The following is a 16,953-nucleotide window of genomic DNA, read 5'->3' as shown; positions in this document are numbered from 1 at the left end:
GTAGTGCATTAATTTTTACTGGTTCTCGTGGAAAATAGTGCAACTTCCAGGGAATTGGCTAGTTACGTTTTAAAAACTGAAAAGGCTCCATTGCCTGCCATATCCTGAGGAACTTCTAAGCAGACATTTTTGGCTTAACTGGAAGTTCCAAGGCAAAGCAGAAACGCAGGCAGGATACCTGAAAAACTGCAGTCAAATACTTGGAGAAACATAATCATTGAAATAATTATTTTTTTGAGCAAGGTAATCTCAGATGAACACATAGAAGCAATAGACCAATCTTTTGACTAAGTTTTTTTTTTTTTAATTTTTTAATGTTTATTTTGAGAGAGAGAGAGGGAGACACAGAATCCAAAGCAGGCTGCAGGCTCTGAGCTGTCAGCACAGAGCCTGATGCAGGGCTTGAACTCATGAACCGCGAGATCATGAACTGAGCTGAGGTTGGACGCTTAAGCAACTGAGCTACCCAGGCGATCTTTGACCGAGATTAATGTACATAGTTGTGGACATAAAATGTCCAAAGTACAGGCACAGCCTACCCTAAACTGCCAAATAAATTTTTATGCTGTGGCAGACAGGCTTAAAAGGTGAGAGACCCTTATTTTATCTGTAGTAGCAGCCAACAAGCCTAAGTCATTCCCCTCTGTTTCCTTTTCCCCTAAGTGCAAGTCCCAGATTGACTGATTGGATTAACAATTTGTTTTTAAAAAGAGGAATTTAAATCATAATGTTACAAAAAACCTGGAAATAATCAAACTTCCCAACAAGGCTTTTTTAAAGAAATGACATTTCTTTTATATTTAAGAACTGTTGATAAAGCTGCCTTAAAAAGTTTAAAGGACAGGGGGCTCCTTGGTAGCTCAGTCGGTTAAACATCCCACTCTTGATTTTAGCCCAGGTCATGATCTCATAGTTTGTGGGTCTGAGCCTTGTATTGGCTCTGTGCTGACCATGTGGAACCTACTTGGGATTCTCACTCTCCCTCTCTCTCTGCCCTTCCCCTGTTTATACTCTAAGTCTCCTTCTCTCTCTCTCTAAATAAACATTAAAAAAAAAAAAGTGTAAAGGACAGGGAGAAAACAGGTAATGGTTGAAGGACACCTAGTTTTTGTTTGGATATTCCTGAAAAGAATATTTTAAAACCGATTTTGGGTGTTAGCAGTTAGATACATTATTATGCTGCTTTTGACTTCAGAACTATCTTAAACACAAAATCTTTTCTAAATAATCATTTGAAGCAAATGTTTTTTGAGTATTTATTTCAGAACTATAAAGATTTCTACTGTTTCTAGCCCCCAAGATCCCCAGTGTGATAACTGGTCATTCAAGCTGTTGTTTCCTTAGATGCATCATTTTTTTTCTGGCTTCTTTCATGATTTTCTTTTTGGATTTCAGCACTTTGACTACGATGTGCCAAGGTATACTCTTCTATGTATCCTGTTTAAGATTTGCTTAGATTTTTGAATTTCTAAGTTTTGTGCTTCACCAAATTTGGGATATTTTGGTCAGTTTACTCAAAAGTTCTGTTTTTGTTTTGTGCCATATGCTCACTCCTCTCCTCCTGGGACTCCAATGACAGCTATGTTAACTCATTTGATACTGATGTACAGACCTCTGAGGCATTTAAAAAAATCTGTCCTGGGGCACCTGTGTGGCTCAGTTGATTGAGCTTGATTTTAGCTCAGGTCATGATCCCAGGGTCGTGGGATCGAGCCCCGCCTTGGGCTCTGCACTAAGCGTGGAGCCTGTCTAGGATTCTCACTCTCCCCCTGCCCTTCTCCCCCACCTCCCTGCTCACGCTCTCTCTCTCTCAAGCAAACAGAAAACCCCACAAAAACCCTCAAACGCTTCTGTCTTTAATTCACTCACTTTTTGTTTACTATATCCATTCTGATATTAAAGACCATCCTGTGAAGTTTTATTTCAGCTCTTGTTTTCACTTTTAAATTTTGACTTCTTTTTCTAATATTTCCAATCTTTTCATTCATTAAGAATTTTTTTAAAGTTCACAAAGCATACCTATAATAACTGATTTTAAGTTCTTGTCTCATAGTGTCATATCTGGGTCACCTCAGGTTTAGTTTCTGTTCATTGTCCCCTTCCCACCCCCTGCCACCCCACCTTTTCCTGGTTCTTCATATGCCCAATGTTCTGGGATTATAGCCTGGACGTTGTGAATGTGGTAGAAATTCTGGACTCTATTACGTGTATTCCTCCCAACAAGATGCTTTTCTTTTAGCAGGCACTTAGCGGGCTTAGACTTAAAACTGCAAACTATCTTACCTTTGGTGGTGGCAGCCCAGATCTCAGTTCAGTTATTATTTATTGTTATGTTTCCTTCACAGCTGTCTGCAACCTGCCATGCAATGTGTGTGCTTTCAGAGGTCAGCCACAACTCCGTCAGAGCTTACAAGTAGAATGGGGAACTTCCCCTGCTGCCTTGTTTTTTTCTTTTTCCAGAATTTCCCCTTCACTTTCTGTCTTGGGCTCTGCCTCCCTTAGGCCAGAAAGCAGTGTTTTTTAATGAGAACATCAGCTCTTCTTTGCTCTGTTTTGGCTGTGTTTCACTTTAGACAAAAGCCCAAAATCCAGGGAACTTACCCTGTGTTGATCCCTTCCATGTTTTAGCTCTTTTCTAAAGTCTGCCTTTGTTGACTCCAGAACCGGTTTTGTGTTTTGTCCAGAGTTTAGTTGTTACGTTATGTGGAAAGGTCAGTCTTCTGGAAAGTTTATAAATTACATTAAACTAAATACACCCCGGGTGCCTGGGTGGCTCAGTCGGTTGAGCATCCGACTTTGGCTCAGGTCATGATCTCCTAGTTTGGTCTGTGAGTTCGAGCCCTGCTTCAGGCTCTGTGCTGACAGCTCAGAGCCTGGAGCCTGCTTCAGATTCTGTGTCTCCTTCTCTCTTTCTGTTCCTCCTCCGCTCACGGTCTGTCTCTCTCAAAAAATGAATAAATGTTAAAACAAAAATTAAAAAAAACAACAAAAAGTAAATATACCCCCACCATGTGATCCGGCAGTCAAACTCCTTGGTATTTACCCACATGAATTGAAAATTTAGGTCCACACAAAAACCTGCATGTGGATGTTTATATCAGCTTTATTCATAAAAAATTTCCAAGAAAGACTTGGAAGTAACGAAGATATCCTTCAGTAGGTGAATGGAAAATTAACTGGAATATCCAGACAATGGAATATTTATTATCTGGCACTAAAAAGAAATGAGCTATCAAGCCATGAAGAGACTTGGAGGAACTTACATGAGTATTACCAAGTTAAAGAGATCCGAAAAGGCTACATACTCTTATGATTCCAACTACATGACATCCTGGAAAAGGCAAAACTATGCAGACAGGAAAAAAGATCAGTGGTCGCCAGGGAGGAGTGTGGTGAAACTATTCTGTATGATACTATGATGCTGGTGTAGGACGCCAGAGTGAATCCTAATGTACACCTGGAGTTTGGGTGATAACAATGTAGCTGAGGTTCACCGATTATAACAGATTATAACAAACGCGTTGGTGCCAAATGTTGACAGTGGGGGAGGTTGTGCGCGCTTGAGGGCAGACAACATATGGCGGCGAATCTTTGTACTTTCTGCTCAACTTTGCAGTGTGAACCTAACTAACATTGCTGTAAAAAATAAAGTTAAGAAATAAATTATTTTTTAGGTAAATCTAAAAAGATAGGATTTTATAGATTTGTTTTGGATTACAAAGGTAACAAATGCTTTTTGCACATATAACAAAACTAAAGATGAAAATAAAGATCACCTATCTGCAACTATTCAAAGATAGTATCTGTTAATATTTTAATGGCTACTCTTCTAGGAATAATAACAATGACATAATTATTAATAAACATAATAAAATGTTACTAATTTTTAACTTAATTTGTTTAATGTTCGGCTACTATTGACCTTCTGATGCTGCATTAGAAGGACGGTCCTCCGCTTCTGGACCTCGGTTGACTGTGGCCAACTGAAACAGTAAAAAAAAAAACGTGGTATGGGGCGCCTGGGTGGCTCAGTCAGTTGAGTTGACCCCCTTCACTCAGGTCTTGATCTCACAGTTCGTGAGTTCGGGCCCCGCACCGGGCTCTGTGGTGACAGCTCAGAGCCTGGAGCCTACTTCTGATTTTGTGTCTCCCTCTCTCTCTGTCTCTCCCCCACATGCGCTCTGTCTCTCTCTGCCTCTCAAAAATAAAACTAATAAAAAAAATTTTTTTTAAATAAAGAAAAAAAAAAAAGAAACATGGCTCAGGGGAGGTAGGGGGAACACAGCCTGTCACAAACATTACCCTTAAATAGTCTCAATTCCTGACCCAGACATCCACGAGATAAAAGAAAATGGCTAAAGGCACTGTTTTTGTTACTTTGTTATGCAGTAAAAGGACTGATAGTTAAATTTTTATACCATGTTGGAAAATCATTTCACACCATCTACTAAAGGTGACTTAAGCATGTTCTGTCACTCCTAAGTATATATCTATCCTAAGTGTGCATATCATGTACCAAAATACCTACACATGCAGGGTTATAACAACATTAGTTGAAATAGCCAAAAAGTGGGGCCAATTCAAATATTTCACAATAGAACAAATAAAGTGTGTTGTGATTGTAAAATAGACTATTGAATACAGCAATGAAAATGGGCAAACTGTAGCCACACACATCAACATGGATCTTGTAAGCATATTGTGGAGGGAAGCCAATCATGCCATCTGGCACACTATATGATGGCACAAAATCAGCAGGTAATGTTCTGCGTGCACTTGAGAAGAATGTGTGCATGTGCGTGTGTGTGTGTGGTTGGGTAGGGAGTTCTATAAATGGTATTAAGTGTAATTGGCTTGTAGTGTTGTTCCAGTCTTTTCTCTCTTCTTGATAGGCTATCTAGTTGTTCTATCAATTGTTGAGAGCTGAGTGTATTAAAGTCTTCAACTATTATAGTTGAGTTGTCTGCTTCTCCCTCTAATTCTGTCAGTTTCTGTTTCAAGTGTTTTGGGGGCTCTGTTTTTTAAGCGCATGTATCTGTATTTACTACTGTTAAGTCTTCTTGATGGATTGACCCCTCTATCATTATTAAATATAGGCTATCCTTTCCTGTTCCTTTGCATGTCTCATATCGATTCCCCTCATGCCAGACTTGTTGCTGTTTTCTTTCTTTCTTTTTTTTTTTAAAGCTTATTTATTTTTGAGAGAGAGAATGAGACAGAGTGTGAGCGGGGGAGGGGTAGAGAGAAAGAGGGAAACCCAGAATCTGAAGCAGGCTCCAGGCTCTGAGCTGCCAGCACAGAGCCCAACATGGGGCTCGAACCCACAAACTGTGAGATCATGACCTGAGCTGAAGTCTGATGCTTAACCCAACTGAACCACCCAGGTGCCCCTCTGTTTTCTTTTTTAGTGACTTCCTGAACGATTCTGTAAAGCATCAATTCTTTATTGTATGTGACCACGGAATGCTCTGCTCAGTTAGCTTAGCAATCAGCTATTAATTGGACAGAGATCTCTTCAGATGCCTTTCACCCAAAAGTTCTCTGTTCTGGTAGCTATTCCTGTTCCTCTGTTCCCCAAAGCTCCATTACTCAAGAGTGTTGTGTTTATATGACTATAACTGAAATTTTGGGAGTCATAGAGGGAGTAGAGCATACCTAAGACCAGCCAACAATCTAAAGTTCAAAATGAAGGATCAGTATTTTAATAGATCCCTAGCCTTCCCTGCTACTAGATATTTTTCATTGGTTATTACTCTGCATTCCTTTTAGTCTTCAGGGTTTCCAGGCTTTCTTCCTAATACTCTCTCCACTCTCCTGTCTTCCAGTTTTCCAAACCCTTCTCAGGAGCCAGGACTGAACTGTGCAATCCCATAACTTCATTTTTAAATAGAATAATTCAGTTATCTTTATCATAGCCTTTTCCCATTGGCATGAGCCAGGGCCCTGCTTTCTCAACAAAACAGCCCCATGGAGGTGGTTTTCTAAATAAAAGAACCACATAACCAGGAGATGAGATAATGCCACTCTTCTGAAAGGTAAAGTGGCTGGAGTCAGTTTTGCTATTAAACAGCACTTTTTCTTTTGTTTGGTTTTGTGAGAAATGATTATGAAAGCCTCTTTCATGTCTACCATCTTTTGTAGAAACTCCTCCTGCTTCAATTTTGAAGGTATCACTCTGACACAGTGATTTTGTAGTTTGCCAGCAAAGAATTATTTTTTGTTCACTGATCAAAATAACACAGGTGAACTCTAGATTTTGCATCAGGATTCATTTAGTTTACTGGTTATGGAACTACTGTTATAAACTTTTACTGTTTCCTTCATGTAAGTTCTGCACTGTTCTTGTTAGAGTCATCCTAAGATTTCTCACAATTTTAATATGATTGATAATGGCATCTTTTTCTGGTCAGTATATCTGCCAACTGGCCACAAGGAAATTGCTGATTTTTCTTTATTTATCTGTTATTATGGCAGTTAAACTCTTTATTGATGGGGAACGGTTTTAATGGGTCCTCGTCTTTTTTCTTGCACTATATGCTAACTTGGATGTAAAATTTAAAAAACAAAAATTAATGTAATTTTTATAATTATATAATTTAATTATAAAAACATAATTTTTATAGAAATTAATAAAAATAAAAATTAAAAAATAAAAATTAATTAATAAAATTAAAATAAAAAATCACATAGTTTGGAAGTGATAATTTTATCTCCTTTCCTCCAATACCAGTGCCTGTTTTTTCTGCTTAGTATCTAATTGTCAGTCTTCTAGCAAAATTATTGTTCCCTTGTTGCCTGCTGATGGAGAGACTTATTGTGAGCACTGACTTTTAGGAAAGTAAAGTTTCAAGCTGAATATTAAAACTGTGAAGTCACTAACTCTATGTTGTTTGCTGTTTTACAATCAAACAAGCCCATTGGGTACAGAAGGTTTAACTATTGCAAGCTTATCATGAATGGGTCACTCCAGCCCATCATCCCCAAAATGTTATTCTACAACTTAATTAGCTCTATTGTTAATTCTTACATTGGTCTATTTGTTACTTCTTTTCCTAAGAAGGAAGAAAAAATCTGCTTATTCATGTGGTATGACCAAGTTTTCCTGATCATCCTTTATCTGGAGAGTCCATTCACCCTTGGTGATCCAGAGTATGGGAACTGTCATAAGGACACAGGAAACTGTGTGGGAACTGCGTTATCTTGCAAAAAGAATGTGGTAATACATGTACCTGCTCTCCACACACAACTAAAGTAAACTACTCCCCTCCCCCCAACAAGATCTGGTTTATTGTGCCTTGGGAAGGTGGTTCTGAGGGTGACAGGTGCCACCCTGTCCCAGGGGGAGGCCCCAAGGACCAGTTAAGGCTACTGGTGGGAGAAGTAGGGCAGGGAGGCAGCCCCTGGAATGTGGCGAGGCTAGGCTGAGGCCTGGCATTGGCCAGGACAAGGAAGGGCCCTTGCTGCCCAAGGTGGAAAGCACGGGGCTGGGCCCGGCTATGCCTACAGGAGGATGCGGGCACTCCAGGAAGTGGAACACAGGGTCACATGACACACAACATGAAATACAGGCACATGACTCATGAGTAGGCATGGAGACAGCGTGCACAGACTCACAGGCCTGAGAGACGCCCAATCTTGCTGGACACATCGCACTATGGTGATACCATCCAGACTGCAGGGACACATGGAACACGCGGACTTGGTGGCCACAGGGGTAGTCCCAGGTCACAGAGTGTACTGGAGGAGAGGGACGTCCAGGCCGGTCTGGAGGTACCCGGGGGCAGGGCCCATGCAGCCTCACGGGGCTCGGTCTGCCGGCCATACCTTGTTGAGCAGCTTCCCCGTCTCCCTGTAAATGATGAACGCGATGTCCACGTCCAGGCTGACCCGGCGCACGGGGTGGAGGTGGGGGCAGTTCCCTTGCAGAATGCCTCGAGCCCCTCATTCCTCAGGCTCTGCGAGCCACACCTCCACGGTTCCGGTGTCCCTGTGCCTCCAGGCCCTGCCCTGGGGCTTGCTCACACGCGCAGGTGTGGTCCTGAAGCCATTACTTGCACCTGTGCGAGCGTGCGGGCTCAGCGGGTTCACGCCCCTCGGTACCAGCTGCGCTGGGAGGTCGTGAGGAAGAAGCCCGTGGCCTGATGGGGGTCCTGTTTTGGCACGGTGGCCGCGAAGCCCGCTGTGGCCCCTGCAGCCCTTGTTCCCCACCCCCAGTCTCCCTGTCCCCGCGGCAGGCTCCTCTGTACTTGGCTTGGGAGAGGGCTTGATGGTGGACGCACTGCACTCTGATGGCCCCGCCGCGCCCGCACGTGGCTGCTGAGCCTCGGGGTGACGCCGGGGCCTGGAGACCGGACAGGCCCCGACGCCCAGGCTGCGCACTCCTGCCTCTCGCCGCCCAGGGCCCGGCTGAGGGGGCGCGCCCCCCCCCCGCACCTCCAGCCGCCACTGCGTCGCCGCCTCCTGGGTGGGGACTGTCACGCACCGCGGGATGCCAGCCCCGCGGCCTGTGGGGCCAGTCGGGGTTCCCCAGACCCCGCCCGCCACTGCCGCCCAGGACTTTGCTCCAGGAGCCGAGAGGCCACATGCAGCGCTAGACCCTCCAGAGCGAACTTTTGAAAAACGAATTTTTAATGGACTCTTTGAGGGTAAGTTTAAGATATTTTGCCCCTTGGACACTAACTACTAAAGTATTTTGGAACAAGGACGTTCTCTTACATAGCCACTATGCAGTTATGAAGATCAGGAAATTTAACTCTGATACAATACTGTTATCTAATCTACAGCCCATAATAAAATTTCGTCTACTGACCTAGTAATATCCCTTAGAGCTATTTTTTTCCTGGTCTAATACTTGGTGCTGGGTCATGCATTGCATTCAGTTGTCATGTTTCTTTAATCTCCCTGAACATTTCTTAGCGCTTTTCCTTTGTTTGTTTCCTGACCTTGACCGTTCTGATAAGTATAGACTGGTTATTTTCAGAATGTGCCTTAATTTAAATTTGTCTGGTGTTCCCTCATGGTTTGATTTAGGTTATGTATTTTTTAATGTTTATTTATTTTTGAGGGTGGGGGGAGGGCCAAGAGAGGCAGGGTGGAGGTGGGGAGAGAATCCCAAGCAGGCTGCCAGCTATCAAACCAAGAGATCATGACCCGAGCCCAGATCAAAGAGTCTATTGCTTAACTGAATGAGCCACGCAGGTGCCCCTGGGTTATGTATTTTTGACAGCAAGCCCACAGAAGTGATGCTATGTCCGTCCTATCAGAAGGCATGTGGAGTCAGTTTGTCTGGTGGTTGGTGATGTTAAGGTGGCCATCCTCCAGGTCTCCCTGCTGTAAAGCTATTATTATCTTGTTTTTGAAATTAATAAGTGGGATACTTTGACACCATGTAAATATCCTGTTTCTCATTGAACTTTTACCTCTGATAACAATGATGCTTCCATTTACATGCGATCAATTTAACCTGCTCTAATCTATTACTACAACAACCTTTAATGTCTTTCTAATGACATCATTTTTTATATTTATTTTTTTGGCATCCTCCTGTAAGAAAGAGTTTTTCTTACTTCCTTTCAGAAGAACTCATGCATTCTTATTTTATTCTATGGATTATAATGTATTTTAACCATTATTTATTTTGATGCTCGAAATAATCTGTCCCAGATTTGGCCAATGGAAGTCTTATCAAGTGGGATTCTATGGTCTTTTGAAATATTCCTGTAATTCTTTGCATACTTCCTTATATTCTAGTGCAGTACACTACTCCAGGCCAATTTTGTCCTTTTCTGGCTCCAGACTTGGAAAGAGGAACTACATTTCCTTTAATATGAGAACTGTATTTAGAAACCAAGATCTGAAAACTGGAGGCATCACAATTCCTGACTTCAAGCTGTATTACAAAGCTGTAATCATCAGGATAGTATGTTACTGGCACAAAAACATGTATGCAGATCAATGGAATAGAACAGAGAGCCCAGAAATGGACCCACGAATATATGGCCAACTGATCTTCAATAAAGCAGGAAAGAATATCCAAAAGAGACGGTCTCTTCATCAAATGGTGTTGGAAAAACTGGACAGCACCATGAAGAAGAATGAAACTGAACCACTTTCTTACTCCCTACAGAAAAATAAAATGGATGAAAGGCCTAAATATAAGGCAGGAAACCATCAAAATCCTAGAGGAGAAAACAGGCAAACTCTTTGTGGCAGCAGCAACTTCTTACTAGTCGTGTCTCTGGAGGCAAAGGAAACGAAAGCAAAAATGAATTATTGGAACCTCATCAAGATAAAAAGGAAGGAAACAATCAGCAAAACTAAAAGGCAACTGACAGAATGGGTGAAGATATTTGCAAATGACATATCAGATAAAGGGTTAGTATCTAAAATCTGTAAAGAACTTATCAAACTCAACACCCTAAAAACAAATAATCCATTGAAGAAATGGGTAAAAGATATGACCAGACACTTTTCCAAAGAAATCATCCAGATGGCTAACAGATAAATGAAAAGATGCTCAACACCACTCATCATCAGGGTAATACAAATCAAAACCACAATGCGATACCACCTCACACCTCTCAGAATGGCTAAAATTAACAACTCAGGAAATAACAGTTGTTGGTGAGGATGCAGAGAAAGGGGAACACTTTTGCACCACTGGTGGGAATGCAAACTCGTGCAGCCACTCTGGAGAACAGTATGGAGTTTCTTCAAAAAACTTAAAAACAGAATTGCCCTGTGACCCAGCAATTGCACTACTAGGTATATATCCAAAGCATACAAAAATGCTGATTTGAAAGAGCACATGCAACCTAATGTTTATAGTGGTGCTATCAACAATAGCCAAAGTATGGAAAGACCCAAAATGTCCATCAACAGATGAATGGGTAAAGAAGATGATATATATATATATATATATATATATATATATATATATATATATATAATGGAATATTACTTGGTGATCAAAAAGAATGAAATCTTTCCATTCACAACAATGTGGATGGAACGATAGTATATTATGCTAAGTGAAATAAGTCAGTCAGAGAAAGACAAGTATTTCATTCATTCCTATGTGGAATTTAAGAAACACGACAGATGAACATAGGGGAAGGGAAGAAAAAATAAGATAAAAACAGAGAGGGAGGCAAACCGTAAGAGACTCTTAAATACAGAGAACCAACAGGATTGCTGGAGGGGTGTGGGGTGGGGGTATGGGCTAAATGGGTGACGGGCATTAAGTAGGGCACTTGCTGGGATGAGCACTGGGTGTTATATGGACATGATGAATCACTAAATTCTATTCCTGAAACCATTATTATGCTATATGTTAACTAACTTTGATTAATTAAAATAAAAAAATAAAATTCACTAGATGTAGAAATAAAATAATTAGATTTATAAAAAATAATAAGATTTATTAAAAAAAATAAAAAGAAACTAAGATCTGGGTGCTAGGTGTGTCCATTGCTGCTGAGAGTTCATTGCTTGAAGGCCCCCTTCAATATGTATGCATTGGATAAAATTTGAAATTTCTGATCCCTTGTTGGGACAGCTGTCTTAAAAGAGTAAACTTTGAAAACTAGGGAGTAGTTCCACAAATGAAAAAATGTGTATCTTAGAATTCTAGGGAGAACTTTTCTCTGTAGACTGTTAAATATTGTACACTGTAATCATTCAAGAAAAAAAAGATGTAGCAAGGATAGACAGGGAGGAATAGAAGGCTTTGTTTTTATGAGTTCTTTGAAATTATTTTGGGAGAACTGTGGGTTGCTCTTGGTTTTTCAAAGTTTGATATAATTGGATCATTGGGACATTATCCCTCAAGGACCTGAAGTTTTAAATCTCTGTATATTATGGCTGCTGAACTTTAAATTGTTCAGGGACAACAGGTATTCCCCCAAAACAACAGATGATTTAAATTTATGTAGTATGTCACTTGCTATCCTTTGGCACTTTTAGCTATGGAGGTGACAGTCAATACTTTTGAAAGAAATGAACTGCAGTGTTGATTTTCATATAATATGTTTAACATTTTTAACATGGATACATTCATTCTTTTCTTGCACATAGCTAACTTCACATAGTACATCATAAAACAATATTTTATTTGGAGTTGGTGACAGGGAATTCAGATGCGAGGACCAATTTTTCCTGGCTACCTTTTTTTAAAATATTTTTTTAATTTTTATTTTTAAGTGATTTCTGCAGTCAGTGTGGGGTTCAGACTCACAAGCCCAAGATCAAGAGTCACATGCTCCACTGACTGAGCCAGCCAGGCACCGCCCCCCCGACTACTATTTTTAAACGGTAGAAAAATATCAAGTTCCAGGCAACCGGGCTGATTTTTCATTCTAAAAAATAATTGTCTTTTTTGCCAGTCTTAAGAGTAATACACACTCACACACAAAATTAAGTTTCTTTAAAATAATCTCTTACAATAATAAGATAAAATGTTTGTGCCGAATTTGTTAAATATAAAACCTGGCAGAGAAGTTCCTAAGAAATAATCTGTTAACTAACAAACGGATAAGAACTATCTCTTGTGATGTAGGAAAAATGAAGCTCTTAAAAGGAAAAGCAAAAACCCTGCACGCTCAACAAGTCTCCGCAGAGGAAAGCCATACTGGTAGGCTTTCCCTAGAATGCTAACAGCATACTGAGCGTTAACTGATAATGTTTGAACCTACAATGCAACTACTTTGGGGACAGATGAGGAAAACAGAAAACAACGGCGGGCTTGATAATAGGCTAAGAATGAGATACAGTGAAGCAGAAGTCACAGAGAATAATGTAATATAATGAAAACTATTTGAAAAACGTTGCGCTCCTGTTCTAGGGGCATGGTATAAGCTGTTGTCCCCAACATGATTATTTCCACCATCCCCCTGCATGCCAGTTTTTGAAACGTGGAGAACTGGGGGGCAAATGATAACATTGACGGAAACTGGGAAACCGAGAAGGAACACCAGTGATAAGAAAGTGAACAGTGAAACATTGTAAAGTGAGCCACCTCATTGAGGAATTTGCCTATGAAAGAAAGAGCAAAGCCTATGGCAGTGCAAGGGAAACAGGACAAGGGAGGGAAGTTTTCAGAACAAGGATATCTGAAAATAGAAAGGAAAAAACTAGTGGGAAAAGGAACACAATTAAAGGTGAAAAAGAGCAATCCGTGCAGAAGGAAGGTAAGTTTTTGTCTTTTCTTTTTGGTAACGTGAAATGTGAAAAAACCCCCAAAACATTCAGCATCTCGTTTATAATTAGATGATCTATAATATTCTTTTCCAAGAGATTTTAAGGTAGCTTAAAAAGGGAGTTCAGTTTCTGCATCTTCTAGATCTTCATGGGTTGTAATGTGTAAGAGGAGTATTGCCTGCGTATAATTTTTTAGCACTATTTACATGCTCACAAAAGGTATGGGTCCCAGTAATGAATGACACTGTCCCGTGGATGTGTCAGTGTTTAAAGAAGGTGGGCTATTTTGTGTGACTTGTAAACTGGTTCTTAAGTATAATCAGAATGGGTACCTACAATGCTTTAAACAATGTCATCATTTCTGAAGTGTATTGACCTCCAAGCTATTTGCTGGAAAGGAAAGAGTTCATTTAGACTCAGAACTTCATAGGTGTTAGTTTAAAATTCATTTATTTGCTTCTTTCAATATCCCTCCTCTTCTTTCAGTGAAGATCACTGCTAGTTTTTATTGTACAAGTGTGGTTTCTTTATCTCACTTATCTGGCTTACTTTTCTAATCCGTGCTCAGTTTATTCAGTGTTTTTTCATATTTTTTGGTCACACGGTACTTTCAAATCTACTGAAAAACTACTGCGTGCCGAGCAAGATCGTAGGCTGAGATTCAGGTATTAAATATGTTTATCCTTCTTTTCAAATTTACTCTTTTCTAAATTTTGTTGTGGAAGAACCAACTTTTTATGTAGATCAAACCTGTCCCTCCCCCTTAGATCAAACGATAAGTCTTGTGATTTCTTGTGGTCAAATAGAATTGTGTTTATACTAGTGAATATAAGTTTGAGAAGTGTTCTCCTAACTAAATGAACATTATACTTGATCTGTCTCTTTATGTCCTCAGATGAAATGAAGATTAATATTAGAATCACTACAGGTGCAAAAAAGGAGATGCAAGGAGAAAACCTCACCATTTGGAGCTTTTTTTTCCTGGAGGGTTTTTCTAGATACCCAAAGTTAGAGATCGTTCTCTTCGCCTTCAGTCTTGTGATGTATCTGATAACCCTCTTGGGCAACAGCACTCTTATTTTAGTCACTGTCCTAGAGTCACGCCTTCAAACCCCCATGTACTTATTCCTCGGAAATCTCTCTTTCATGGATATTTGTTACACGTCTGCTTCTATTCCCACGTTGCTGGTGAACTTGCTGTCATCCCAGAAAACCATTGTCTTTTCTGGGTGTGCTGTACAGATGTATCTGTCCCTTGCCATGGGCTCCACAGAGTGTGTGCTTCTGGCTGTGATGGCGTATGACCGCTACGTGGCCATTTGCAACTCACTGAGATACCCCGTCGTCATGAACAGGCAGGTCTGTGTGCAGATGGCCGCTGTCTCCTGGGTGACGGGTTGTCTGACTGCCCTGCTGGAAACCACTTGCGCCCTGCAGATACCCCTCTGTGGGAATCTCATAGACCACTTCACGTGTGAAATTCTGGCCGTGCTGAAGTTAGCTTGTGCACATTCCTTGCTCATGGACGTGATCATGCTGGTGGTCAGCGTGCTCCTCCTGCCCATCCCAATGCTCTTAATTTGTATCTCTTATTTCTTCATCCTTTCCACTATCCTGAGAATCAGCTCGGCAGAAGGAAGAAACAAAGCTTTTTCTACCTGTGGTGCCCACTTGACGGTGGTGATCTTGTACTATGGGGCTGCCCTCTCCATGTACCTAAAGCCTTCTTCCTCGAGCTCCCAAGAAGTAGATAAAATCATTTCACTGCTTTATGGAGTGCTCACCCCTATGTTGAACCCCATAATTTACAGTTTAAGAAACAAAGAAGTCAAAGATGCCATGAAAAAACTATTTTATCGAACACATGAAAATCTGTGACTGGATGCCCGCAGTTTTATCAGGGGGGTGTGCTCCTGGCAGTGTTCCCCATAGAAATTCTAGACCGTACACTCACCCACAGAACACTGATTTGACCTTGAGCCCTGTACTTTTACAGCTGTGAGGGATGTGTATCTCACAGTGACTGCAGAAGTGACTGCCCGTGGACAATAGCAGGTTCCCGTTTGCATTTGGCAACATTTGCTGTCTCTTGTGTTTCACGGTTGGAGAAGTTTTAGGCTGCAGAGTCCTGACACATTGGCTCCTGAAAGAAATTTGGATAAATTTACTCAGTGAATGTTGGTGCCAGAAAAATTTTGGATATGTTCTCTGCCTTAAATCCTTTCTAGAAGGAGGTGGGACCATAGGGAAACAAACGAATAATAGAGATTGGCCTTGATTATGCAAACAAGAAAATTAAAGAAAAATTAAAAGGCTCACTCACCATCACACAGTTGCAGAACTGGAACTACAACCCCATTATCCCTTCATCTTTGGAAACATGTTGGACCACAGCGTGGTGGCTCCCTAACTGCCGTTCCTCGTTCAGAACTCCTGATCAGAGCTTCTGACTTTCTGAGTAAGGCATCCAGTACTCATCTGCCAACCTTGATTTGCTCACCTGCCAACCTTGCCTTTCTAACCACATTGATATTTGTGTAAATTTTATCTGTTTCTTTGCCAGTATACCACCCATATGCTAAGTCTTTTTGTGTGTTTGTCTTCTTTCTTCTTTTTGGGTGATTGACTTCGGAAGGGCAGGGAAACCTATTCTATTGTACCTTTCATGTTTACAGCAGTCATTCGGTAAACTAATAAATTTACCAGCTTTAAAGTAATCTGTTTGAGAAGTAAGTCCCCCTTGAGAAAATTAGGAAGAAACCGTATAGGGCAATGAGGTATATTGCTTTATAAATAGCCAAAGATGACAGAGACAACATTTATATCCACGTTTGAGCTTTTATTTGTCTAAAAATATTGCTTGTTGAAAATGTGGACTCTAGGCCTCTACTCCCAGAATCTGATTCAGTAGCTCTGATGTGGGGTCCTGGTATTCTGCATTTATGATAGATCCCTGAGAAATTTTGATACAGATTTTGAGATGACCAGACTTTGGGAGACATTATTTCCAGCAAAAACTGATCATTCCAAAATAAATGTGGGATTAGTTCTCATTTCTTCCCTTTTTCCTTTTATTAAAGAATTAAAAATTTTTTTTATTGTGTTTATTATTTTTTTTGAGAGAGAGAGATAGAGTGCGAGTGGGAGAGGGGCAGAGAGAGAGGGAAACACAGAATCTGAAGCAGGCTCCAGGCTGTGAGCTGTCAGCACAGAGTCCAATGTGGGACTTGAACTCACAAGCTGTGAAATCATGACCTGAGCTGAAGTCGATGCTCAATCAACTGAGCCACCCAGGTGCCCCTAAAAAAAATTTTTTTTAACGATTATTTTTGATATATAGAGAGAAACAAACCATGAGCCAGGAGGGGAGGGGCAGAGAGAAAGGGAGACACAGAATCTGAAGCAGGCTCTAGGCTGTCAGCACAGAGACCGATGCGGGACTAAAACCATGGACTGCAGATCATGACCTGACCTGAAGTGGGATGCTTACCTGACTGAGCCACCCAGGGGCTCCTACCTTTTTACCTTTTAATTTTGTTTTCCCTTTCATTGTTTGTGCCTCCATTGTACCTCCTCATTTGCCTACCTCCACTTCTAGAGTAGGGAAGGGGGGAGGGTTTTGAGTGGAGGAAGGTTAGCCCACTTGGTAAATTTTACCATATGAAAGACCCAAGAAGTTCTAGCAGTGGATGCTGAGTTTGGATTATTTAACTCATACACCTTTAGATCTAGGGCTTTCATGACGTGTTTCTGGAT

General features: G+C 40.9%; 1 protein-coding gene across 1 annotated transcript; it reads left to right on the top strand.

Annotated features, from left to right (window-relative positions):
* The first annotated feature begins 13,048 nt into the window (after positions 1 to 13,048).
* On the top strand, positions 13,049 to 16,145 carry OR2K2 (olfactory receptor family 2 subfamily K member 2). The gene is made up of 2 exons (XM_040481224.1): positions 13,049 to 13,187; positions 14,093 to 16,145. The coding sequence occupies exon 2, from the start codon at positions 14,098 to 14,100 to the stop codon at positions 15,073 to 15,075; it is 978 nt and encodes a 325-aa protein (XP_040337158.1). The 5' UTR covers positions 13,049 to 13,187; positions 14,093 to 14,097; the 3' UTR covers positions 15,076 to 16,145.
* Positions 16,146 to 16,953: the final 808 nt, after the last annotated feature.

The sequence above is a fragment of the Herpailurus yagouaroundi genome, unplaced genomic scaffold, assembly GCF_014898765.1.
Source record: "Herpailurus yagouaroundi ecotype Mexico unplaced genomic scaffold, PumYag 160, whole genome shotgun sequence".
NCBI classification, from domain to species: domain Eukaryota; kingdom Metazoa; phylum Chordata; class Mammalia; order Carnivora; family Felidae; genus Herpailurus; species Herpailurus yagouaroundi.
This window is presented reverse-complemented; position numbering and strand designations above follow the sequence as displayed.